Source organism: Protopterus annectens, chromosome 14.part0 (assembly GCF_019279795.1).
Source record: "Protopterus annectens isolate FY-2018-M chromosome 14.part0, PAN1.0, whole genome shotgun sequence".
Taxonomy (NCBI): Eukaryota; Metazoa; Chordata; order Ceratodontiformes; family Protopteridae; genus Protopterus; species Protopterus annectens.
In genome coordinates, this window is record NC_056748.1 from 36,613,480 (window position 1) to 36,639,748 (window position 26,269).

Sequence of the window (26,269 nt, forward strand, 5' to 3'; positions counted from 1 at the left end):
GGGATCTGGTCCAGGAACCATGGACCGTCCAGTGCATATTTCCGAAGATAGGGGAACCATACCTGATGAGGCCAGTAAGGAGCAACTAGGATCATTTTGCTCCCCAAGTGAGACGCCTTTTAGATCACTCTGGGAAGGAGGGGAACTGGGGGGAAGGCATATAGCAAGCCGGTGGGCCAAGGATGGGCCATAGGACTCTCCCGAGCTGGAGTGAGGAGAAGAACTTTTGCTGCACGCGTTCAAGGGAGTTGCGAAGAGGTTGCAACAAGGAATTACCCATTTGCTGAAAATCTGAGTTGCCACTGTATTGTTCAGAGACCACTCATGAGGAGAGAGGATAGTTCTGCTCAGTCTGTCGGCTATCACATTGGATTTGCCAGGGATATGAGTTGCTATCAGAAAACGTTTGGTCGCCACTGCCCATTCCCATACTCTCATGGCCTCTCTGCAAAGAGGGTAGGAACTGGTTCCTCCCTGCTTGTTCAGGTAACAGACCACTGACATGTTGTCGGAGAGAATGGCAATCATGCCCTGAGGGAGGTAATCGTGGAGGGCTTGTAGAGATAGAAGCACCGCCCTCATTTCCAAAATGTTGATATGAAGAAGACTCTCTTCTGAATGCCATTTGCCTTGGACTGACCTGCCCAAGAAATGCCCCCCCACCCCATCTGGGGGCCATAGGAGGAGGTGGAAGGGAAACCCTGATCCAGATTGGAGGGCACCAGCCACCAGCGAAGGTCCCGTTTGCAGATTTCTGTGATCCGTATGAGGTGACTGAGAGGGAGATCCTGAAAAGACCACTGTGTCGAAAGAAGCCACTGGAGAATTCTCATATGCAACCTTGCTAGGGGGACTAGAAGAACAGTGGCCGACATGGATCCCAATAGCTGCAGGACAATTCTGGCTGGAACTTTGGATCTGGGAAGCAAGGCTCGAACTTGAGCCTCTATGGTTTGTATCCTTTCTGTAGGAAGATAGACCCGCATTCTGTTTGAGTCTATCTCTACTCCAATGAATCTTATGCGTTGAGATGGCAGCAACACAGACTTTGGCCAATTGAAGGTGATTCCAAGGGAAGTGCCCAGTGATATTGTGGCTTGTAGACTCTGCAATAGTAGACACCTGGAGGTGGCAGTTAGGAGCCAGTCGTCCAGATACGGAAACACCTGGAATCCTAGACTCCTCAGGTGAGCAGTCATGACTGCCAAACATTTGATGAACACCCTGGGGGCTGTGGTGAGACCAAAGGGCAGCGCGCGGAACTGAAAATGACTGTCTCCTAGGCTGAAGCGCAAATGTCTCCTGGACGCCTGATCTACCATGATGTGGTAATAAGCGTCCTTGAGATCTATGGAGCACATCCAAACACCTTTCTCCAGCAATGGGAGAATGGATTGCAAGGTGACCATTCGGAACTTGGACTTTTTGACTGAATGATTTAGAATGCTGAGATCCAAGATGGGCCTCAAGTCCCCGGTCTTTTTTGGCACCAAAAAGAATCTTGAGTAAGTCCCTAACCTGATCTGGTCTATGACTCCTTTTTGAAGCAGCTTTGAGACTTCTAAGGCTGCAATTTCCCATTGACTGGGTGGTGGGTCCGGAATTTTCATGGACGGAGGTGGGGGGTGAGAAAAAGGGATGGAGTAACCTCCGGCGATAATTTGAAGCACCCATCGGTCCTGAGTGATACCTTCCCAGGCTTTTAGGTGCCGACTGGGTCCGGAGCTGCACAGTCGGGCAATCCCTCAGGGATTGAAAGGGGCTGAGAGCCACGAAAGGGACTCGTGGTCTCCAGTGTCCTCTGCCTCTAGAAGGGATTGTCCTGCTGTGAGGGATAAGACTTCTGGGATATATGGAACCACATTTTCCTGGAAAATCATGACCCCACGGCAGTCAAAGTCTTACCTTCTTGCAGTGGGTCAATGTGTCCTTTACCTTGGGTCCAAACAAAGAGGACCCATCAAAGGAGGCAAAGCAAAAGAAGAAGGAAGCCTTCGCAAAATGACACAGGCGGAGACAGGCTTGCCTCCGTAGAGCAATACCTGTACCCGCCGCTCTACTCGCCCCCTTGGCCGCATATGAAATGAGCCGTCTGGGCCAGCTGCTCAGGTAGGTTACCCAAGAGGGTATCTGAAAGCTCCTTGATCAGATCCCTCTGAAACCTGGTGAAGTGCGTTAAGTAGTTCAGGGACCTTAAGGTAAAGGCTGCTGAACTGAGGGTGTGTTTCCCTTACCGATCCATACTCCTAGACTCCTTATTAGGAGGATGGACGGACGTCAAAGCCTCTGCTACATCTTGTTGGGTAGCAGATTTCACCACCAAGGCATCTACAGCTACACCTTTTATCAAAAACTCCTTCTCTGGGGGTGCTGACAGGAACTTATTTGGGCGAGCAGGCACTGGTTCTACAGAGTCTGGATGTTCCCACGCCCTTCGACAGATCAAATCTAGGAGCTCGTCGAAGGGCGGAGACACCCAGGAGGCGGCGGGCTGAGCCCCGAAGGCCTTAAGGAACACAGCAGAAGGGGGTTTGGAATGCCAGCCGCCTCGTTGTTTGAGGGCTTCGGAGACATCATCTGAGACCCTCTGCATCATCAAGATCAGTGTCTGATGTTCCTCCAGAGGGACCTCCAGGAGAACCCCAGTGGGGGTGACCTCAGGCCCCGGGTTCCGCTGTCTAAGGACAGGGGACTGCCAAAGACCCAGTCTCATGCAGGGAAGGTGCTGGTGAGACCGTGGAGGTAGCCAAAGAAGATTTGGCTTCATGGCCCTGAAGGCCGGACCACCAGAATCCTGGGAAGGTACCCCCGCAGCCAATGCACCGAGAGGAAGGCTTGGGACCAAAACCTCCATCGGCTCCACCAGCACCGGCTCCAACGGTGCCAAGGCTGTTGGAGGAGGAACCATAACTACAGGGGCGGCTCGAAGCTGAATGGGCTGGGAACACAGGAGACTGAAAAGTCTTAGGAGCACCCTGTTGATGTCAATCAGACATCTTGGAAGATCTAGATGAAACGATGTCTCCATCGGCTCCAAAGGACTGGGGACAATGGACTCAACCACTATCGGCCGAGGAGATCCTCGGCTCCAAAATCAGTGGAGCCGATGAAGGTGACCTCTCGAAGCCCCAGTCAAAACCAGAGAAGTCGAGACTGGGGCATCGAGGCAGACCCCCGCCTCGCTCTCAAGTCTGGAGCCGATGGAGAAGCCTGCCTGATTTCTTAGTAGTCGGTTCCGACGGTCTGGGTCGGAGCGGCTTTCTTTTCTTTGTTGGAGAGGATGAGGAAGATAAGGCTTCCTCGAAGGAGGGTTTAATCAGCCCTTTCAAGATTAATTTATTTTTCCTCTCTTGGAGGACCCTAGAGGAAAAGGCATGACACACGCTGCAGGACTCCTGTAGGTGCTTGCGCAAGCAGTATATCACACGCAGGAGTGGTCATCAGTTATAGACATTTTATAACTGCACACTTCTTGAACCCGGAGGGCCTATGTTCTTTAGACATAATGTCTCTGAAACAGTCAATATAAGCAGTAAAGAACACTGTTGTAGACAGAAAAAATACAAATTTTAAACAACAATAAAGTTTTTTTTTTTTTTTTTAAACGAAAATCAAAATTACTACAATACAGTAATCACGACAGCAAAAAGGAGGGCCAAGAACCCTCTAACTCAAACAGGTACTTGACCTCCTTAAAAGAAAAACTGCTAATGAATAGGGAAGGCCCTCTAACAAACCTTTCCCTAAACAAACACACAAATTTACCACAGAAATAAATCCAAAACACTTCGTACAACAACAATAGCTGTTAAAACAGCTTTTGGGTAAGAAAAGAGAATTTCCTGACAGGAAAACTTTAGAAAAACAGCACTTAGCTCAGCCAAGTTTGAGACCAGCTTGTAAGTGGCAAACGAGATCTGGGGATTAGTGGTGGTGCATCCTGGGATAAAGAATAGCTCAGCCAATAAGAGGCCGGCTCTATAGCATAGCCCATCAGTACTGAATGTAGGCGAGATAGGATCACATAACATCAAATGTTAAATAAAAAATAAAAATAAATTAATTAAATGAACAGGCTGGATCCTCAAATTCCATCTCAGGAGTAACTTGGACAAACTGCTACCTACACCAGACCTAGCATTATCGCATCCTAACCCTTCCATTTCATTATTTTCTTCTGTTTTCATTACTGTTCTCCAACTTCTCCTTAGTTCCCTTCCATCTAGCTTAATCCAAGCTGAAAATATTCTATCTTCCAAATTAACTATACTTCCTACTATCATCTTCTAAGCTACATACCTACAAGAACTCTTCTTCTATGGCATTGCTGGTTAAGCCTATAATGCAGAAATTACCACTGGCTTTGTATAGTACCTTATATGACACCAGACACAGAACTTGTATATGAAATACTGAAATGTTATTTTAGTGTTGCTCCTGATGTATGTATAGAGGGGTCCCCTTCAAAGGATCAAAATTTTGCAACATCAAATCACTGATCTGTGAAGACCAGATGATCAAAGTTGTAAAATATTGAACGTTGTGAATGGAGATCGATGTACAGTGCATAAAGGGAAATTTACCATGTTCTTCACTGTGGTGCAATCTCAGAGTTGGTATATTTATATAGCAGGGGGTGTGGGAGGTGCAGGGGAGCTTGCCCCCTAAAAAAAATTTTAGATATTTTTTTTAGGTTTGATATTTCACAACTTCAGTCCTCTGGTCTTTGATGATCAGAAGTTTGATGTGAAATTTCAATCCTTTGAAGAGGACCTGTACCGAGATAAAATTTTACTATATTACAAAGCATTATGTTAAGGAAGGAAAATTGCATGGAAATCTTACTTTGATTCTCTTATTTGATTGCTGTCATGACAAAACATAACATCTTATTTGACTGCTGTCATGACAAAACATAACAAGCTCAGGAAGCTGAAGGAGTGAATCCCTTCCAGAAGGGGATTGTTTAAGTTTTGGTTATGTTTGCTGCCACTACTAGAAACAATATGTAGGTAAGCTAGTTTTACTGCTCTGAGTATTGTAACTGTCTATAGTTTTAATTAGCTGTTTCCTTAAAGGTCTATACATCTTTAGAAAGGAAAAAGAACAGATAAAGAGGCCAGTAAAGGTCAGAAGAGTGGGATGACAACTCTGCTGGACATAAGGTAAGGAAGCAATATTAATATTCCAAACATAAAATAGCTTTGACTGTTTAAGTGGATAAACAAAAGAGGAACTGTGAAGGCAATTTATTTATGAAAACAAAAATACTAGTTTCAGACATCAGTAACAAACTGTCACATTCTTTTTGGGCATTAAAATCCTTTTTCAAAGCAGTCTTAGATATGTTCTGAATTTTCAGACGTTGATGAACTTCTGGGCAACAAAATTAGTATGTCAAAAACTCAGGTTATTAAAATGAATTAAGCACTGTCCTAGAAGATGTAGAAAAATTTCCATTTTTACATGGATCGAATGGTATTTCTTACTTAGGTATTGCTTTATCAAGTACCAGATAGATTTCATTAGAATATACTTTTCAGAATATAATTGGTAAGATTAAGATATATTTTAAGTTATGGAGAGTCATTAATCTGGATTTTCAACAGAGAGCTCAGGTCATTAAGTGGTTAATGTTATCTCATAAATTATATGCCTCTCAGAATCTTCCACTGCTTCCACCTGAGGAAACAAAACATGTAAGATTATTTAAAAGAATGGCCACACCATGTCTGTGGCTTGAAGGGAAACTTGGGTTTTCTGGTGAGTTGCTTTCTTTGCCTTGGCAACCTCTCATTACCAGATTCTGAATTATATGTTTTTCCCACTCAAGTTATTGTTAGACCTATTTTGTCCTAGGGGCAAGGAGATTTGGTAGGATATGTTAGTAGACCTTGGGGGCACCTTTTCTATATACACGATCCTGACTGTCCACAATTGAAGGGAGGATAAACTCAATGCCCCTGTATTTGTGGCCTTATTGAAGACAATTATATGAGTATTCACTAAGACTGATAACTGGTTTGATTGGAGCATCTCAGTTTTGAAATCTTGTTATAGAAAGACTTAAATTTAAGTTGAAAAATATTTCTGCTTTGCAATATTAGGATTAGCTTCAGGAATGGGGATGTTCACGCACCCTAGCCCTTGTTTAAAGAGAGATTTCAGTTTTTGTATGAGGATAAACTCTGGATGGATAAGGTTATGCATGCTCATACCTAGAGTACACCGGGATCTGCACATACGCAAGACTGGCCCAAGTGGATTGTCTAGTGGCAAGAAGTTAAAGAGGGCATACAAGGCACCATATCTACAGTCCCCAGTATTTTTCTTTTTTTAAGATCACATTTAATGTACAATATAAAATGATCTGAGAAAAGGAGTGAGATGCTACAATAGGAGAGGCTATTATGGGCCACATTAATTCAGATGCCTAGGTGTGCCATGTCTCTAAGTAATTTTACACACTAAAACTTGGAGTTGTGTCTTCTAATGTCTGTATTCAATGTACGCAATGAAAGAAGGGTGCAGTGGGTTCTTCGAATCATATATTTTGTAACTGTCCAGAATTATTTACACTGAGAAGGGAAATAAATAGACTGATACATTATCAGGGCATCATCATATTAAATCCTTCTTTGTTACTTATTTCTTGTATGATATAATCCTATGTCTCAAATGTCCTTACAAGTCCACCTGTTATTACTGTTGATCATGCTGACAGGTAAAAGAAGTTATAACAAGGTCTTAGGAGAAGCCTGGCCCTCCTTTGACTTGAAAAAAAATCAGCAGCTGAAACAGTGTACATTGTTATTTACATATTTATTTATTCTTATTTGTATTTTGTTTACCGGGAAAGTCCAACTGGTCCATTCAAGACCCCTTTTCAGCGAGACCCGGGGACAAAAGCTCCAAAACAATTTACAACCAAAGATTAATAGACACTCTTAAAAACATTTTAAAGCACAAAGTAATAATAATTTTAAAAGCAATTCCAACACAAAGCAATATATATACTGTTTATTTTTACAGAATACAGTAATTTGGCATGCAAATCTATACACAGTAAAACTACTTCAACTTTTCAGAGGTGACAAACAATCCATTAGTGTTAATATTATCCATATATTCAGGAGGACATTCACAATATATCCAAAAGGAGTTTTAGGTTGTGCTTAAAGAGGACCTTATTGTAGAGCGTCATGAAATGTGGGTGAAGAAGGCTGTTATAGAAAAGACTAGACAGGTGTGGTAGAACAGTGGCATAGACACATTTTGAGGAAATGCTAGGGTTGGGAATTTTGAGTGCTGGTAGAGAATAAAGTGGACACATTTTAGTTGAGCATATTTGAGGTAATTGGGAAACTCCATCCAATTCAGTTATTTGATTGCGATGTGATGGTGTGCCCTTCTGGGAGGGCAGTAGCAAATTTCTCAGTTTTGTAATACCATTGCTCCAGTCTATGTGGTTAAGTGGAATGTAGGTTGGTGAATATTGGAGGTGCATAAAGTAAATTAGGAAGCAGGTAGGCAGTGGCAGCTGATTTTCTAGCCTGTTCAGTCAGTTGATATTTGGAGTTGTAGAGGGCCTATAATCTTTGATTTTTTAATGATGCTAGTTGTATGTAGGTCAAATTGAAGATTATTATTGATTGTGACATGTAGCAATTTGGCGTTTGAGACTATGTCTAGTGTTATATTATCTAAAGATAGTACAGAAAAATTAAATGGGTCAGGAACTGTTCAAACCAAAGACAAAGAGAAAAGAGAAAAGAAATTAAAAACAAGTTGAACACAGAACACACCCAATTATTTCCGATTTATTCACCAAAGTAAAAAGCAAAGTACAAACTAAAATTCGGTGAGCTGTCTGTCCTTTCTCAGACAACATTTACATTACAAAGCCAGCATAATTATATATACTAATTCTTAATGATTAATTACATTCAGTTACACAAAAAAATTCAAATAAAAGGAATATATATCTCGTATTTTAAAAAAACATTTTAAAAAACCATCCTTTAATCACTGGTTAAAACATTTCAACAAATAATATTCTGATTTACAATATTAAAAACCACACTTATAAAAACCATTTATAAAAACTCTTAAAAACCACGTTGTGTCAAGAAAACTTTCAATTGACTCACACTACTTTAAATCAAAACACCAATTGCACATGTTAATGATGTATATGTGTAACACATATTAAATGATAGAACTACAATAATGTTCCATCAAAACTTTTTGGAAATAAAACCAAATAAATCACATACCTTGAAAAAATAAGCCTAACAGCCTAAAAGTTAAATACTATTAGATAACAATTTCAAAATTTAAACCTGGCTAATATATGCCCATGTGCGTAGCTAGCCAATAAAGTTCATTTTACCTAAAAGTAAACCTGCCCAAGACCACTTAAATTGTCAACAAAAGACTTTCCTAAAACTGTAAATTTAAAAGCATTGTGCATCCTGTTTAGCTATAGCTATAGTGGTGTGTGTGTAAATGCGCTGCCTAAATTTTTTTTTCGTTTTTCCAATATAAAATGCAGTACATTTTTGACATACAGCCACATAAACCACTTCAATAAAGTCACAGCTAAATTTCCCCATTATTTTGTATTCTGTGTCTCTAATTTGTACTTGCATTGATTGCGTTGAGTTAAACTCTTAGATTTTAATTCAAGCAGGCCTTTTAGGTTTTGCCCTCTTCTGAAAGTGATTTTTGGACAGTCTCCTAACCTGCTGGTCAAAAATGTATCTTCAGTAATAAGTGCCCAACATTTGTTAAGCACCTTCCTGATTTCAAAATCATCAACGGAGTAGGTGGAAAAAGACTCAGATAGGTTGGCCTTTTCATGGCTCAGTGTAGATGGGGAACCAGTAGGAACTTCCAAAACATTGTTTTCAATATACAAAAGTAATAACTTCTGTTTTAATATCCATAGCCTCTATTGCTAAACATACTACTCAAGTGTTAGCATTCTGCAAAAAGTCTTCAAACTCAGAGACCATTCTAGCAGCTCTAACCATCTGGCCTTTAAGTAACTAGGATGGGGAAAAAAAAAAAAAAGCAAAGTTTGAGTAGTAAGTAGGCTACGGAAAAATCAACTCCTATACTTAGAATTCACCACGTCTTTCTTAATGAGGATATCCAGAAAATTTAATATGGATTCCTGCAGTTTGTATGTAAAAAAAAAAGAACGCCTTATTTGGTAGTGAATCTAAAAATTTAGGTATTTCTGAAGGAGAAGCTTTCCATATGAAAAACATGTCATCCTGGTACCTAGTGTACCAGGTGACATAAGACATAAAGTAGGGATCAGTGAATAAAAATTCTTTTCCCAGTAAGCTAAAACACTATTAGCAAAACTCTGATTTCTGAAGGTAGATACTATCATTAAAGGACATAAAGTTGTTACTTAATACTATTTCTAATAGAGTCTCAACCACATAAATCACATTGTCGTCCACTTTTCTTATCCATTGGATACCCAACATTATGACTGTATATAAGTCCTTAATATCAACCGTCAAAACCAGGAGTCAGCATCTTGCTAATTTCTTTGAGGAAACACAAAGAGTCCTTGCAAATATGAACTTCTTGAGAAATTAAAGGTCTTAAAATGCTATGCTATCTATTTGGAGCAAGCAATAGTAATGGGGAACCGCCCGTCTACTATAGACGAAGGGTGGTTGCTCCAAAGACTTATGAGTTTTGGAATGCCAAATAAGACTGGCAGCCTAGGAGCTAAAACATTCAAGTAATGGTACAAGTCAAGGTCAATACAGTTCTCCAAAAATAGGTCCTCTAACAGACCCCTTATCTTTGTTGACCTCATTAATACTGACAGTTTGATATCTGGATTCATGTTTTGGACATACACACAGTTATCCATAAAGACTAACCCACCCCCCTTATCCGTCTTCATAACCCTAATGTTACAGTTTTTCAACAATACTAGAAATTGATTTTCTTCTCTTGTAGTGTTAAAATGCCTTTTATAGGAGGGATGGTTAGCCTTAAGTGCTCTCAAATCATATTCACACATCTTTTCAAATAGACAAAGTGTGTCATGTAATGGGGGGTTATATACACTAGGAACTCTAAGTGTACCTGAAAAGGAAGTTCCGTCACCCATCAAGATTTTTAGATTGAGTTTTCTCACAAATAGTTTGAGATCAACCAATGTTTTAACCAAATCAAATGGCTTATCAGGTACAAAAGATAACCCCCTAGAAAAAAACTCCACCATGTCAGAATCAATATTAAAAGAAGTGTAGTTATAGATTTTAAAGTCCTCGCTCAACCCTCCTTCCTCGATTCTTGTTGACCTCTCGATTTGTTCTGTTTGTGTTCATTTCACTTGTTTGTTTTTCTGTTGTGTTTTTGCTGTTGAAAAAACCTGGAAAACCCTAACATTGTCTAAGCTTTGTGCTTCGTCTCCCTGACCTCTCTCTCCTCTTGCTGTCTCCGTCTTTATCGAATCGCTAGTATAGCATTTGCAGATTTACTTACATGAGTTGAGGAGTCTCTCACGAACGGGAGGGGCAACTCTTCGTTTTCATGAGATCCCTGTGCTATATCATCTTGACCACAAGCTACGTGATGTTTGCCAGATGGATTTACTCCATCTAAACTTGTGCTTTCCAGCTTATTAAACAACTGTGGTTGTCGAGGGTAAGCTTTTTGGAGACGATATTCATTAATGTCTCTGCAGATTTTCTTCCTTTTATTACTGGTAAGTTTATTAATAGAAGCATCAATGCTGCTAAAAATGCGCATGAATTCATACTTGTACCTAAAAAACTCAGAATCAGTTTTGATAGTTTGCTCCAAATTCGCAAGTTCAGACATAAGAGAATCAACTTCTTTTTGATATTGTATAAAAATAGAATACAATAGAATAGATAAAAATCAGAATATTATTTGTTGAAATGTTTTAACCAGTGATTAAAGGATGGTTTTTTAAAATGTTTTTTTAAAATACGAGAAATATATTCCTTTATTTGAATAGGTTTTTGTGTAACTGAATGTAATTAATCAATTAAGAATTAGTATATAATTATGCTAGCTGGCTTGTAAATGTTGTCTGATGAAGGTGAGACACTGAGCTCACCGAAAGCTTAGTTTGTACTTTGCTTACGCTATCGTTGGTAAATAAATCGGCTTTGGGTGTGTTCAACTGCTTAGTAATTTGTTTTTCACTAAATGGGTCAGGAAATAAGGTTTTGGGCAGGAAGACTACAATGTTAGTCTTTTTAACACTTAGTATTAGGCTATATTGTTGCAGCCAATACTCAGAAGAATTGTATGAAGCTTGAGTAACTGACTGAAGTTCATTTAAGCACTGGGCTAAACACATGAGTATAGAATCATCAGCATACTGAATGATGATAGAGGGGCCTGATGTAATGTGAAAGTTATTAATGAATAGCCATCTATCCATCCATCCACAACCCCTTTTTCAGATTTTTGCACATGGGGGTCAGGGTATAATTTCAATAGTGACAATCATCTAGAGCCAAGGATTACACTGATAGGTGGCTAGCCCTGCCATGGTTGTTCTTCCACACCACACACTTGTATGCATGATAATTTCAGATTGCTCAGTCCACCTACTGCATGTCTTTGGAATGTGGGAGGAAACTGGAGCACCTGGAAGAAACCTACACAAACACAGGGAGGACATGCAGACTCTTCACAGAAGGCACACCAGCTGAGACTTGAACCAGGAACCTCTTATCTAATTATAGGTCCCTGCAGAACACCTAGTTTACATGAGGAAAGTCTGAATATGCAGTTTGTCTTATGATACACTGGCTTCTGTCAGCAAAGTAGCTTTTGAACCTCAGAGTGGTGTCATCAGACAGGTGAGGTTTTTGATGGTTTTCAGCAGTGGTGTAGGGTGGATCATGTCAAATTGCTTTGGAAAGGTCCGGGAAGGTTACTGTCATGATGTTAGTTAACAGAGTTAAGAAAGAAGAATAAAGCAGCTGTTTTTCTATAGTTTCATGAAAAAACATGCTGTGTAGTGGCCAGTTGGTTATTTTCAATGAAAAAATTCAGTAGCTAAGAGTGGACATATCACTCCAGTATTTTTGATAGCATAGAGAGAACAGCTATAGGTCTGTAATTACTTAATTCACTCAAGATGCCTCCTTTGCACAGAGGTAAGATAAAAATCTGTTTCCATATTCTAGGAATAAAGGATTCCCGCAGAGATCTTTTAAGAAGAAAGGAGACTGGATAGGCTTGTGTCTCTACTGACATCTTGATATATTCTACAGGAATACTGTTTGCTGCTGTGTAGCTGGCTTTAGTCTCTGCAGCAGCTTTTTTAATTGTTACTGTGGAGACTAGTTTAAGGATAAAACCAGGACAGTTTGTAGGTTTACGTGCACTATGTGTAGTGGAACTGGTACATATGTCGAAGTGGGAATTAAAGGTGCCTGCTACTTTTGTGTTACTCTCCAGTGGTGTTGGGTTAAGTTGAGAAGGTTTTCCCAATCTTAGAAGTTTGTTAATGGATGCCAAGAAACTTTTTGGGCTGTTTGGTTGTTCATTTTGTAGATTACACTAGTATTTTTTATCCTTGTTTACTAGGATTTTGACTTTATGACACAGATTTCTGTAGTTCTGATAGTTGGAGATTTTACTGGTCTGCCACTTTTCCCATGCTATATCACTTTTTATCATTAGATGCTTTGTTGACCTTGTAAGCTAAGGGACTACATACAGGTTTACTTTTTTTGTTTTTCTAAAAAGGGCTTGTGCTTTCAGAATGCTTAGGAACATGTTGTTAGAGGCTTCAAGTCCATTAAGCACAATGAAACTGCTGCACTGACCATTCTAAATGCAATGTGCAGATATGGCCGAGCTGTTATCAAGGATGGAGGAGCTTAGGACCACCATTAAATGGATACTTATTAAATGTATTGCACAGAAGCGTGTTTAAAAAGTGTACCAGTTAGACTTAACCATTCAATACACAATCCCAATATACTACACCCATTTTGGTTATACTAAAAACTCCCTGTAAAAAATATAATTTTAGTACAAGCAAACATTTGGTTGTGAAGCATGCTTTCTGAAAACTTAACACTTTATGCATTTCTCACAGTACAGCATTTATTAGCAGTTGTATATTTGTTTACCACTTAAAGTTGAAGCACATTCTTGGTCTCTCTTGGACAAAAAAAAGTTTCACTACTATCTAATGCAGATGTTCAGGTAAACAGTGGTACACCTTTCATGCTGAAACAGGTAGGTAAGGTGACCACATGTAAATATGAAGGCTTTGCTGAATGTCTGTCTTACGTTACACAGATACAAGTAATAGTTCTTCATTGTCTTGGGTCACTACAGTTGAAAAAATAAGAAATGTTGTGGTGGCCCACTAACAAAAACTTCAAGCACAGAAACACAAATGTCAGGTAATACCTTTAAATGGATTAGCACAGGCTATGCAATTACTCAAGCTTTCCTGCTAGTTGGAGCCTCCTAGTGGCTAAAAAGAAGACAATTGAAAAATGCCAGCCAATCTAGGGATAAATATGCAGCTGAGCTAAACATGACAAGTACACCTCCGAAAGAGAGAGAGAGAGAGAGTGTGTGTGTGTGTGTGTGTGTGTGTGTGTGTGTGTGTGTGTGTGTGTGTGTGTGCGCAAGTGCATGTGAGAGTGTGTGTGTTTGACTGTGTGTATGTGCATGAGTCTAAAGCTCTACAAGATCAGGCTATATATTGCCATAAAACTCAAAGTTTTGCATGTGATGTTATATTAGGGTCAGTTTTCAATTAGTAGAGAAGATAATATGTCAAAAGACTGCTCTAACACATTATGCAAAAATACATCGGATTACAAAAAATGTGTAGGAATTTCTTGTTTCATGATTTATTTTCTCAATAAATGTCAGAACAGTCTTTTGAGCTGTTATCTTCTCTGTATACAAAACTTTTGAGTTTTACAGCATGGCATTGCATAATATTCTAAAATTTCAGTCAGTCTCTCTCTCTCTCTCTCTCTCACACACACACACACACACACACACACACACACACACACACACACATTGCGTCTGTCTCTGATGTATGTCTGTCATGCAAAACATCCTAGCTGTACATTTTTCCACACTGGCATTTTTCAAGTGACTTTTACACACCTTTATTAAGTTATCACTTAAGACATTGGTATGACAGAACAAGATGCAGAGGACAAGAAGAAATGGAAACAGATGATTTTTACTGCAACCCCTAACGGGAACAGCCGAAAGAAGAAGAAGAAAAAGACATAGACAAACATGCATTATAGAAAAGAAAAACAAACCATGTTAACATTTTTCCATTTACCTACATTATACATCACATATGTTTCTTTCTTGATATCTATCATCAGTCCAACATTACATAAATTGTTCTATTCTTATCTTCCCTTATACCTCACTCCTCCTCCCAAACATTATTCTGCATGTACTGCTCCCACAATTTCCATTTATTTCTATGTAATTTGTTCGTTCCTGTTTCTGAAGATCTGTCTTCCAGTTCTCATCTCTTTTACAATATCCAATACTTCAAATGCAGTTAGTTTAGACTTTGACATCCATTTTCTAGTTATTGTTTTTTTTGGACAGCCAACAGAATCAAACTTAACAAGGACTTACTATGTCTAGGCAATTCAGATCCTGTGTCCCAGTTCCAAAGAATCCTTTCCTTAGTTACAGTAATTTGCTCACCCAATATCTCTGACGAGTACTCTGTACTTTGCAGATTTTTTTTTAAATCTGCCAACTCATTACACTCCCAAAACTTATGTGCCCAGTTACCTCTTTTTTTCCTCATCACACCTCCAACATTTGCTATCTACCAGAGGAAAACATTCTTTGAAGTTTGCTTGGGGTATACAAATACCAATGCAAACATTTCCAAACAAAAATTCTAAATCTTCTGGACTTTGTTACATACTTGGGAGCCATAAATACATCCTCCCATTGTTCCATTTTACATTGCTTTTTTCACTTTCTCTTCCTATCTTTTTTGTCATCAACCCCCTTTTCCCCATTTTCTATATGGGATCAGGGTGTTTTGTTACCTGTCACCATCTCTCTCTATTCAATGCCACTCTCCTTTCTTCTCTGACACTCATGCCTGACTCTCTTGCGTCTTTTCTCATCCAAACCATCCACCTCTTAGCCGGATGCCATTATTTCCTCTTGCCTTCTTCCTGTCTATCCCAAATCTTCTTCACCAGATTGTCTTCTGCATGTCTGCACGTGTATTGTAACCAATGTAATCTGTTCTCTTTCACCTTTTCTGTAATCAAGGCTACTTTGGCTTCTGCTCTTTTCTCCTCATTTCTTCTTTTGTCTCATGGTGTGCATCCTACCACTCATCTCAGGCACTTCGTCTTCATCACCTCTAGCTTCCTCAACTGCTTTCTGTACCACACAGCAGTACTGGCTGCGCCACTGTTTTGTACACCTTACTCTTCAGCCTCTGACATTTCTTCAGTCACACACTACCTGTTCCACTATTTCCCATTCTATCTCAGTTCTCAGCTTTTTCTGATTTTCCACATTTTCTGCCATTACAACTGTCTTATCTGTACTCAGTTTCATCCTGTGTCTTTTGTTTTGCATTCTATTCCCCTATCCTTTGCTGAAATTAACAGCTACAGCCTTTGCTTTATCTTCGTTAATTTTGTTATCCCAAATAATTTTGAAACTGTAGCAAAATGTCCCACAACACTGAGATGTCCTTTTCTGGAGTTACAAGGTATACGATAACATCATCTGCAAATGAAATCAACTTTTCTTGATTATCATATCAAGTGTACTTTTTTTAGCCAATAAGAAAATAATTATGCACTTCCCTTTCTAGGCACAACTGGATTTTAAGAATTGTATCTAACATCAATAACATAATTACCCAGACGACATGCTTGAATAACTGCAAAACCTATGTTGGTCCAGTGAAAGGTATTGCATCACATCTGTCTTTCAATGTCTTTGAATTGTGGATCTCTACCAGTGCAGTTGCAAGCTTCTCAACTGCACCTTCACATGTATATCTGATCCATCTAACCGTCCTCAACCCCTTTTCCCAACTTACATATGCGGTCGGGGTGTCATTTCATCCGTTAGAATCATATCAGATATCACATGTAAAAAAAAAAAGAAAGAAATCTCTGCTCTGCTCAAGGAACTTTGTCTCTTTTTTTCTGACTTGTTCATTTTCTCTCCTATATTTTTTCATTAACGTTAAAGTGCCTGGATTAAATAAACTGGTCAAAATTTCACTAGTAAGCCAAGAAACTCATACACTTTACTAATCCAAAGGAAACTCATGACTCTGGACGCAGTACAATGAGGAAGCATTGAGACAACTAGGGGATGGATGCTATTATACTTGCATGCCCTTAGATCCCACCTTCAGGTACAGGAAGGAGATTGATCAATGCTTGAGGTTAGCTAGGGAAGAAGGAATTATTTCTGATCAGGATCAGTATCACCTAACAGTTATGGATCATACTAATCAATACATATATTTTCTTCCCAAAATACATAAGGACCTGAACCACCCACCAGGTAGGCCTATTGTCTCGGGTAGGGATTCTTTAACAGAACCCCTATCCCAATTTCTTACTAAACATTTACAACCTTTACTTAGGTGGGTATGATCCAGACTGCAAGACACCACATAATTTCTCCATATCATTTCGGACACCCAATTAGAACCAGAGTGGTTACTCTGCACTCTGGATGTCTCCGCCTTATATACCAATATTCCTCATTGGGCGGGTTTGGATGCCTTGGAGTACTGGTTATGGAGATCTGAATTATACTCTCCAGGATTTAATACTTTCCTCATTGGGCTTGCTGAACATGTATTGACCAAGAATGTCTTTTACTATCAAGACAAATGTTATTGGCAAACTCAAGGGACAGCCATGGGGGCATCATTTGCCCCAATCTATGCAGATCTGTTCATGGCCTATTTGGAGGAGTTTTTGACCTATGATAATACTCATAATATATACCTGGATGACACTGACATCTGGAGAAGATTTTTGGATGATTGCTGGATGGTATGGAGATCAGATGCTCTATATCTGAGGGAATTTGTAGGGTACCCAAATGATAATAAGTGGGGCATCAAATTCACAGCCAATTATCATTCCCAGAGCATTAAATTTTAGACGCATTAATTACGAGGAATGATGATCATACTCTGGCGACACAGGTATATCGTAAGTACCCCCAGTATAATTCCCTTCTCCGTGCCTCCAGCTTTCATCCACCCCACATCTGCAAGAACATACCCAAGTCCCAGTTTCTCAGGATCAAACATAGCTATTTGGAGAATAATACATATGAACAGTATAGGGAGGATCTTATCTCTAGATTTAAAGATAGGGGTTACACCATGGGGCATGTCCTGAGTGCTAGCAATACATTCTCCACAACTGATAGGCATGAGACTTTACACTATAAACAAAAATCAATGAATAAGGAAGGAGTCACTCATCTAGTGACCACTTATGGTAGAAATATGGATCTTCTACTTAATAGCGTGCAAAGACTTTGGAATATATTACAGGCTGATGAATATTTTTCTATAATTTTGGGGGACAGGTGTCTGTTCTCATTTCGTAAGGGCAGAAACATTGGTTCCCAGCTGAGCCACTATAAGCACATTCTCAGAGGTCCGGATAATCTCAGTCAAAGAACATTGACTGGGGATCTACTAGTAGGTTGTGTACCATGTAGCCACTGTACTCATTGTAGGAATGTTAGCAAAACGAAGGACTTTACCAGTCATAATACAGGCAATATTTTTGATATTTGCTTTTTTGTTAACTGTGGGTCTGATTGGCTGGTTTATCTAGCCACCCGTACCTACTCTGCATTCTATATAGGTCAGACCTCTAAACCACTGAGGATCCGTATTTCAGAACATATAAGTGAAATCAGGAATAAAAAACCTAGCAATGCATTATTCAAACATACTATAGTTTACAGTTATTGACAAAATCAAGGGCAATAGGGCTACTAAAGCTGGATGGCATAGCCTTTTAAATTCAAAAGAAAAGAAATGGATTATAAAATTGGGTGCATTATTTTCACCTGGATTAAATGAACATTTGTGAGGAACCAGTGGTTACATGTTATTTCTTCACATGTTGTTGTGTTGTGTCTTTCAGCTTTTCCCGGTTAGGGGTCGCCACAGCTGAACTCCATGTGTTGAACACTGTTCATTCTTTACACTGAGGAAGGCTAAGTTTAGTGATAGCCACAACTGGTTTGTCATTTTGGACTACCTATGTATTTTATAGGAGTTTATTAAATTCACAGATTTGACATTGTCTGCTGGCTTCATTTTTTGTGTTGTGCTTTCAGTGATTTGGAGCCTTGCAGTTGGCATATGTGCAGGAAATACTTTCTGTTTTTGTAGTAGAGTTCATGTCATACACATCCATTGATTCTGAATGAGCATTTATCAAAAACAGAAATGTTTCTCCAGGAGATGGACCAACACAGTCCAGGTGAGGTCTGTAATGTGAGTTATGAGGCTATTTCCCAGGGTATAAACATGTATTCATGGGTAATTTACTATCTGCTTGACATTCGTTATGCATATTCTTCTTCTACATTCTGATCCATACTAGTTAACCATCCACATCATCTGGCTAAGCTTTTTTTTTCCCTGGATATTCCAGGATGAACCTGATGCAGCATTTTCAGTACTGCACAACAGCCTTGCAGAGGGACTATGACTTTCAACTCCAGTGGTACACAGACATCTATCAGCCACATAAGGCTAGTCTTCTGATAGAGTATACCATAAACTCTGGTTCATTTACCTTAGGCCAGCCTTTTAAGGCATTCCATTTACATATGATAAAGCTACGTTTTTGGTAGTCCCTTTTTTAAATTTTACTCACAATGCTTTTGTAAAAGTTTCCATAATATCCAAAATTAATTGCTAATTAGGTATGTCCCACTCTGTAGGACCTTCTCAGACAGGTAATATACTGTGTGCACTGGAATTAGGATGATACATTCCTCATCTGAAAACAGTTTTATATTCATATGCTCTCAGCAGCACTTGCAAGTGTTGTCATCTTGCTGAACCCTTTCATGGAACATGTTTACTTTTACAAAACAAGATGATCAAGCAGCTTATGATATGTACAGTGGATATAAAAAGTGTACACACCACTGTTAAAATGCCAGGTTTTTGTGATATAAAAAATGAGACCACAATAAATCATTTTAAAACTTTTCCCACCTTTAATGTGACCTATAACCTGTACAATTCAATTGAAAAACAAACAAATCTGCTAGGGGAAAAAATATAAAAAATAAAAAATGTACAATAAGCTGGTTGCATAAGTGTGCACACCCTTAAACTAATACTTTGTTGACGCACCTTTTGATTTAATTAATTACAACATACAGTCTTCTTGGGTAGGGGTCTATCAGCACGGCACATCTTGACTTAGCAATATTTGCCCACTCTTCCTCGCAAAAGCACTACAAATCTGTCAGACTGCGAGCGCATCTCTTGTGCACAGCCCTCTTCAGGTCACCCCACAGATTTTCTATTGCATTTAGGTCTGGGCCATTCCAAAACTTTAATTTTCTTCTGGTGAAGCCATTCTTTTGTTGATTTGGATGTATGCTTGGGGTCATTGTCATGCTGAAAGATGAAATTCCTCTCATCTTCAGCTTTCTAGCAGATGCCTGAAGGTTTTTGGCCAAAAGTGACTGGTATTTGAACTGTTCATAATTCTCTCCACCTTGACTAAAGCCCCAGTTCCAGCTGAAGAAAAGCAACCCCAAAGCATGATACTGTCACCACCATGCTTCACCATGGGGATGGTGTTCTTTTGGTGATGCGAAGTGTTGTTTTTTCGCCAAACGTACCTTTTGTAATTGTGGCCAAAAAGTTCAACCTTGGTCTCATCAGACAATAACACATTTTCACACATGCTTTTGGGAGACTTGATGTATTGTTTTGCAAATTTTAGCCAGGCCTGGATGTTTTTCTGTGTAAGAAAAGGTTTCTGTCTTGCAACCCTACCCCATAGTCCAGACATACGGAGAATACAGGAGATTGTTGTCACATATAGTACACGACCAGTACTTGCCTGCCAGAAATTCCTGAAGCTCCTTCAATGTTGCTGTAGGTCTCTTGCCAGCCTCCCTGACCAGTTTTTGTTTTGTCTTTTCAACAATTGTGGAGGGACATCCAGTTCTTTGCAACGTCACTGTTGGCCCATATTTTCTCCACTTTTTGATGACTGTCCTCACTGTGTTCCATGGTACATCCAATGCTGTGGAAATTTTTTTGTACCCTTCTCCTGGCTGATACCTTTCAACAATGAGATCCCTTTGATGTTTTGTAAGCTCTCTGCGAATCATGGCTTTCACTGTAGCAGGCAACTAAGTAAATGTCAGGAAAATCCTACTAGGACAGCTGAACTTTATTAAGGGTTTAATCGGAGTGTCTTTAATTGATGGCAGGTGTGTAACCAAGAAGACTGAATGTTGTAATTAAATCAAAAGGTGCTTCAACAAAGTATTAGTTTAAAAATGTGCACACTTATGCAACCAGCTTATTGTACTTTTTTATGGGGCGGCCACAGTAGTGCAGCAGTTAGTATTGTCACCTCATAGCAAGAGGTTCTCCAGTTCGATCCTCGGCTGGGGTGCCTTCTGTGCAGAGTCTGCATGTACTCCCTGTGGTCTTGTGGGTTTCCTCTGGGTGCTCCGGTTTCCTCCCACATCCCAAAGACATGCTGTAGGTGGATTGGACACTCTAAATTGGCCCTAGGCATGTGTGTGTGTGTGTGTGTGTGTGTGTGTGTGTGTGTGTGTGTGTGTGTGTGTGTGTGTGTGTGTGTGTGCTTTCCGTGGAAGATTGGGTGCTGGGCTGGCAACTTGACACTGTAAAACTCTACTGCCAATCTTGAGCAGACAGGTGATCCGCTGTGGCAACCCCTAACCGGGAAAAGCTGAAAGAAGAAGAATATTTTTCCCCTAACAGATTTGTTTGTTTTTCAATTGAATTGTACAGGTTATAGGTCACATTAAAGGTGGAAAAAGTTTTGAAATGATTTATTGTGGTCTCATTTTTTTATATCACACAAACTTGGCATTTTAACAGGGGTGTATGCACTTTTTATATCCACTGTATACATAGTAAAATATGACAATACAAATATTTTTGAAGGCTTTAAATTCCAGGGATGGTGAACCTTCTCTATCCAGCATTGTCAGGCTACAGTGTGCAAAACCAAGGCAAAGTTTCTCAACCATCGGGAACTTTGTGCGAGAACACACCTCCTTGCCATAAGGTGAAGCAACACAGAAAAGAAGCAAGTTTTTTTTTTTTTTTATCTTTATCACCCTTTGATTATCAAGCCTTCTTTAGCACCCTACTGGCCCAAATCATTCCTCCATCCTGTACAGCATTCTGTACCACCATTCCCCAATTCTCCCCTTTGCTGCAGGAATACTTTTTAGTAAACTCAGCTTCTATCCAGGCAGCAGGGGGCAAGAGTCAAGCACCAGTACATTGTCATCCATGGGATTCCCTGATTTTTCAGTTATGTTAAAATTCTAACACTGCTGAATAGCAGCTGTAGTACAATGCCCGGTATACTTAGTTCAATACAGGTACGTATTTCTACATGTTTGCAATGCATCCTGCAAGAAACATTCCATAGCTGAGCATGCATCTCCAAGTCTCTGTTTTTCTGCACAGCATGCATGTCTGAGCACATCACTGTAGACTGCACTCTGTTTGTCATCCTGGACAAGTCACTGTTGTTCATTCATTCCCATCTATCCCTAGATTGCTCTTGCAGCACCTGGCCAATAACTGAATCTGAGCTGTAGTTAAGGCTTTATTCCACCATGCCAAGAAAATAGCTTGAAAAGATCAAGTCTTCATTAGCTAAATAATGAGCAAGTGTTTGTGGATCATATACAATCCTTGTAAGAGATATTTGCATGTGTACATGATGCATTAAAGTACTACAGCGACATAATAGGATAAGACAGCAATCAAGGTCTTATCCCACTGTGTATCTATATTTATAAATTGTACTGTGCTTTCATATAGAGCATTACTGAATACCGGTCCTATTAAATGCGGTATAATGTTTATGAATAACATCCTAAAATACCATGTGTACAGCTGTAATTCTTTGAGACCAAATCTATAATAGTTATTGAAACAATGCAACATTATTTAAGTACATGCTAAGTAGCCTACATAATCTCAAACATACCAAAATACATTAACTTGTTTACTTCTGTAACAAATATGCTGATAACTGTAAAAACTGAACAAAATATAAAACAAGTGGGTCTCTTTACTTACTTCTTCTCCATTTAAGCTACTAATAAAAATAATAATCAAACCAAGCAAAAAAAGGATATGGCAGTCTGGATATTTCTTTGCGTGTCATGCTAGGTCCCAGAGATTCAGGATTGCTATCATGTACTTGATGTAGCTTAAGATAGTGGGAAACCAATGGGCTTTGACTAGCAGGATGGAAAAGCACACGGTGGAAGTCTGTTCCTCGGCCAACATAATGAGACTGCAGAGTAGAGAGCAACATTGCATTCATTATCAGTGATATGGAAAAATGAACTGAATGACCCCCATGTCTCTTACAGACAGAGGCTGAATGTCCAAAGCAAGTTACTAAAATTGCATACTGTAAAATATTTTCTCAATATTAACAAAAACAGAAATAAATTGTTAAAATTTATAAAGGATAAATTACATTTGTAGTGAACAAAGTTAAATAGTTATTTCTCTTTATTGTATCCCAAATTTATTCTATGACAAATTATTTTCAGAAAATGCTTTTTATTTACATTTCAGTAACAAGGTAACTGCACTAGGTAAAAACTTACTTTATTTAATCAAATCAAGTTTATTTAGCTGCTCAAACCTAAATAACTTATTAAAGACAAAAAGCAAAACACTTAAAGGAGTACAATTTACATATTGATTCCAGCCAAATGATGATACATATAATTTAAAGGTACTAACAGCCGTTAAAAGCTAGATGGGATATGTATTAGCTGAGGCCAGTCTTGAACTGAGACAGACAGCTATGATCACAAAGTTACCAAATAATAAAGTTCAACAGTCCAGTTGCAGAATAAGAAAACAAAGGGCTGTAATCACTAAGCCGCCAAAGAATAAATTTCCACAGGGCAAATGCAGAATAAGAAAAATATCTCATACTACCCATGTTTAAACTCACCTTGGGAATCAACAGTAACACCTTGCTAGCTATATACAGACTTTATACAGACTTCAAACAGTTTTTCTTTTTTAAACACCTTTATTGAATTATCACTTGTGGGCGGCCATGGTGGTGCAGTGGTTAACATTGTCACCTCACAGCAAGAGGTTCTCCGGTTCGATCCTCAGCTGGGGTGCCTTCTGTGCGGAGTCTGCATGTCCTCCCTGTGGTCACTTGGGTTTTCTCCGGGTGCACCGGTTTCATCCCAAAGACATGCAGTAGGTGGATTGGACACTCTAAATTGGCCCTAGGTGTGTGTGTGTGTGTGTGTGTGTGTGTGTGTGTGTGTGTGTGTGTGTGTGTGTGTGTGTGTGGAAGGTTGGGCACCGGGCTGGCAACTCGACACTGTAAAACTCCACTGCCAGTCATGAGTGGACAGGTGATCCGCTGTGGCGAACCCTAACCAGGAGAAGAAGAAGACTGAATTATCACTTGTGACATTGGCAAATTTACATTTTACTAAAATAATCAAACTGTATTAACAAGTTCACATTTACAAACATAATATATATTGCCATATATCATACAACCTAAGCAACATTACATAAATTATTCAATTCCTGACCCCCCCTTTTTAAACAAGAAACGTTGTTATTAAACCATCATTTACGACATAGGCAATCATACATTTATATAAATGAAAACAAACCACACCAACACAATCCTAGTTGCAAGCTTTTTAAATCACAAACCATACTGGCAGACTCCCAGCTGTAAACATTATACATCACTTATAATCTACCCAATCATTTTCAGTCAAACATTACATAGCCCATTTAAGTCCTACCTTCTTTTAAATCTCATTCCTCACCTTATGTATTGCTCCCACAATTATCATTTTTTCCTATGTAGTTTGCTCCTAACCTTTTCAAAAGATCTCAATTCCAGTTGTTTTATCTCTGTTACTATATTTACTACTTCTAATATAGTTGGTTTAGATTTTGATTTCCATTTTCTAATAATTGCTTTTTGGTAGCCACCACAATGAGACATAGCAAGACCTTACCATGTCTAGGCAATTTCGATTCTGTATCATAGCTCAGAAAAATCATCTCCCTTGTCACACCAATCTGCCCACCCAGCATCTCTGACAGTGCATCCTGCAGGGAATCCTTAAAGTCCACCAACTCACCTCACAAAAAATATTGTCGCAATTACCTCTTTCTTCCCTGTCACACCTCCAACATTTGCTGTCTACCCAAGGAAAAATTCTCTGGAGTCTACTTGGGGTATAAAAATATCTATGTAAACATTTCCAAGCAAAAATCCTAAATCTTCTAGATTTTGTTGCATATTTGGGAGACATACATATATATCTTCCCATTGTTTCTTTGAGAATTGCTCATCCAATCTCTCTTTACAATACTTTCTAACCTCCTCTGATTGATTCTTATAGTTATCGTGCAATATTTTATATGCTTTTCTAATTATTCCTTTTTAATGGCAGCTTCTGTTCTAGATTACACTAAAAACTCTACCAGTCCTGGTCTTTCATTTAGGACCCCCCCTATGTCTTTCACTCTGCCTACACTCTTATATCAGTCCTTGAAGGCAATCTCTAACCTGTAGTCCAAATAAATTCTTGGTGTCTTCCCATTCTGTCATCTTTCCCTCTCTAGTTATTTGCTCCCAATACCTTGGTTCCTTTGCCAGTTTTCTCCAATAAATTTCTGCCCCCTATTGTCTATATCCCTAATTGAAGTCATCCGTATTGGCAGAATCTCCTTTCTCCATTCCCATGTTGGCTTAGTTTTAGGATACTTTCTGCTACTTATAGATATGATATTCTGTATGATTATTATTATTCTCCAAAATTTCAGTCTCTCCTTGTTTCTTGAGCTTTCCCCATTTCATCATCATCCCTTTCCACTTTTATTTATAGTTTCCTGTTTGTGCTATGTATAGGAGCCTTAACTGTGTAGCTCTGAAGTGCCCCTTCAAATTAGGTAATCCCAATCCACGCTGTTCTACTGGAAGAATCAGCCTATCCCACTTGACTGTTGCCGTCTTCCCCTCCCAGATAAAGTCCTTCAGCTCTTTATTAATTGCTATCCATAACTTTGCCTCTTGATTAAAATATGCCTGACTTGTGTATAATATTAATGGGACTAAAACATTTAAACTGCTTGTATCTTACTATCCATATCCATATAACAAAGCTATTTTCTCAGTTACTGTATTATCTTTTGTTTAGTCTGTCCCCACATATCCTTAGCTGCCACACCAGAATCATTTTTAATCCATATACTCCTGACTACTTCATTTTATCATGTCCCCATAAATATGGATATTGCTGAACCAATTCATATGTGGGTATATAATTTACTGCTATTGCCTTTGTTTTAGCTTCATTAATAGAGACTTCAAACTTGGTTTTAAGTTCAAAACAAGAACAAGTCAATTCACCATCACACAACTCGAGAAATGTAATTTACTAAATACCATTCGTTGAAAATACATTTTGCTGAATACTAAACTGCTTCTTTTAGACTTGGGGTCAGATTCCAAGATAAGTTCACCCTGGTTCAAGGTGCTGCTTTTTGCATGTAAAACTGTCTAGAGCACAAGTGATTCTTAAAGAAAGTTTGAACGCTATGCATGCAAATGAACTGAGTACAATCCTGTATGGCTCGCTAAATTCCATTTTTTTTTCAGGATAGCCAGTTCTGGTGGCATAGAGAAATAAAGCTATGATTGTAACTCAGGTGCACAGAGATCAATTAGTGGCATGGTTGGTTGATGTAGATGACAGGGAAGGAATGGGTATGTCCACTGGAACTGGTCTGGGGTCATCCAGTACCACAATCTCTCAGAGGATGCTGCAAGCATAGATAGATAGATAGATAGATAGATAGATAGATAGATAGATAGATAGATAGATAGATAGATAGATAGATAGACAGATAGATAGATAGGTAGATAAAGCATAGTTCTGG

At 39.1% G+C, this 26,269-nt stretch overlaps 1 protein-coding gene across 3 annotated transcripts in view; it reads right to left on the reverse strand.

Moving 5' to 3' along the window:
- Positions 1-26,269, reverse strand: part of LOC122788852 (protein FAM227B-like) — a 717,156-nt gene that overhangs the window by 567,888 nt on the left and 122,999 nt on the right. For all 3 annotated transcript variants that reach the window (XM_044055748.1, XM_044055747.1, XM_044055749.1), the window contains exon 2: positions 22,453-22,613. In XM_044055748.1, the coding sequence (XP_043911683.1) occupies positions 22,453-22,613 (161 nt within the window). The remainder of the gene's footprint in view (positions 1-22,452; positions 22,614-26,269) is intronic.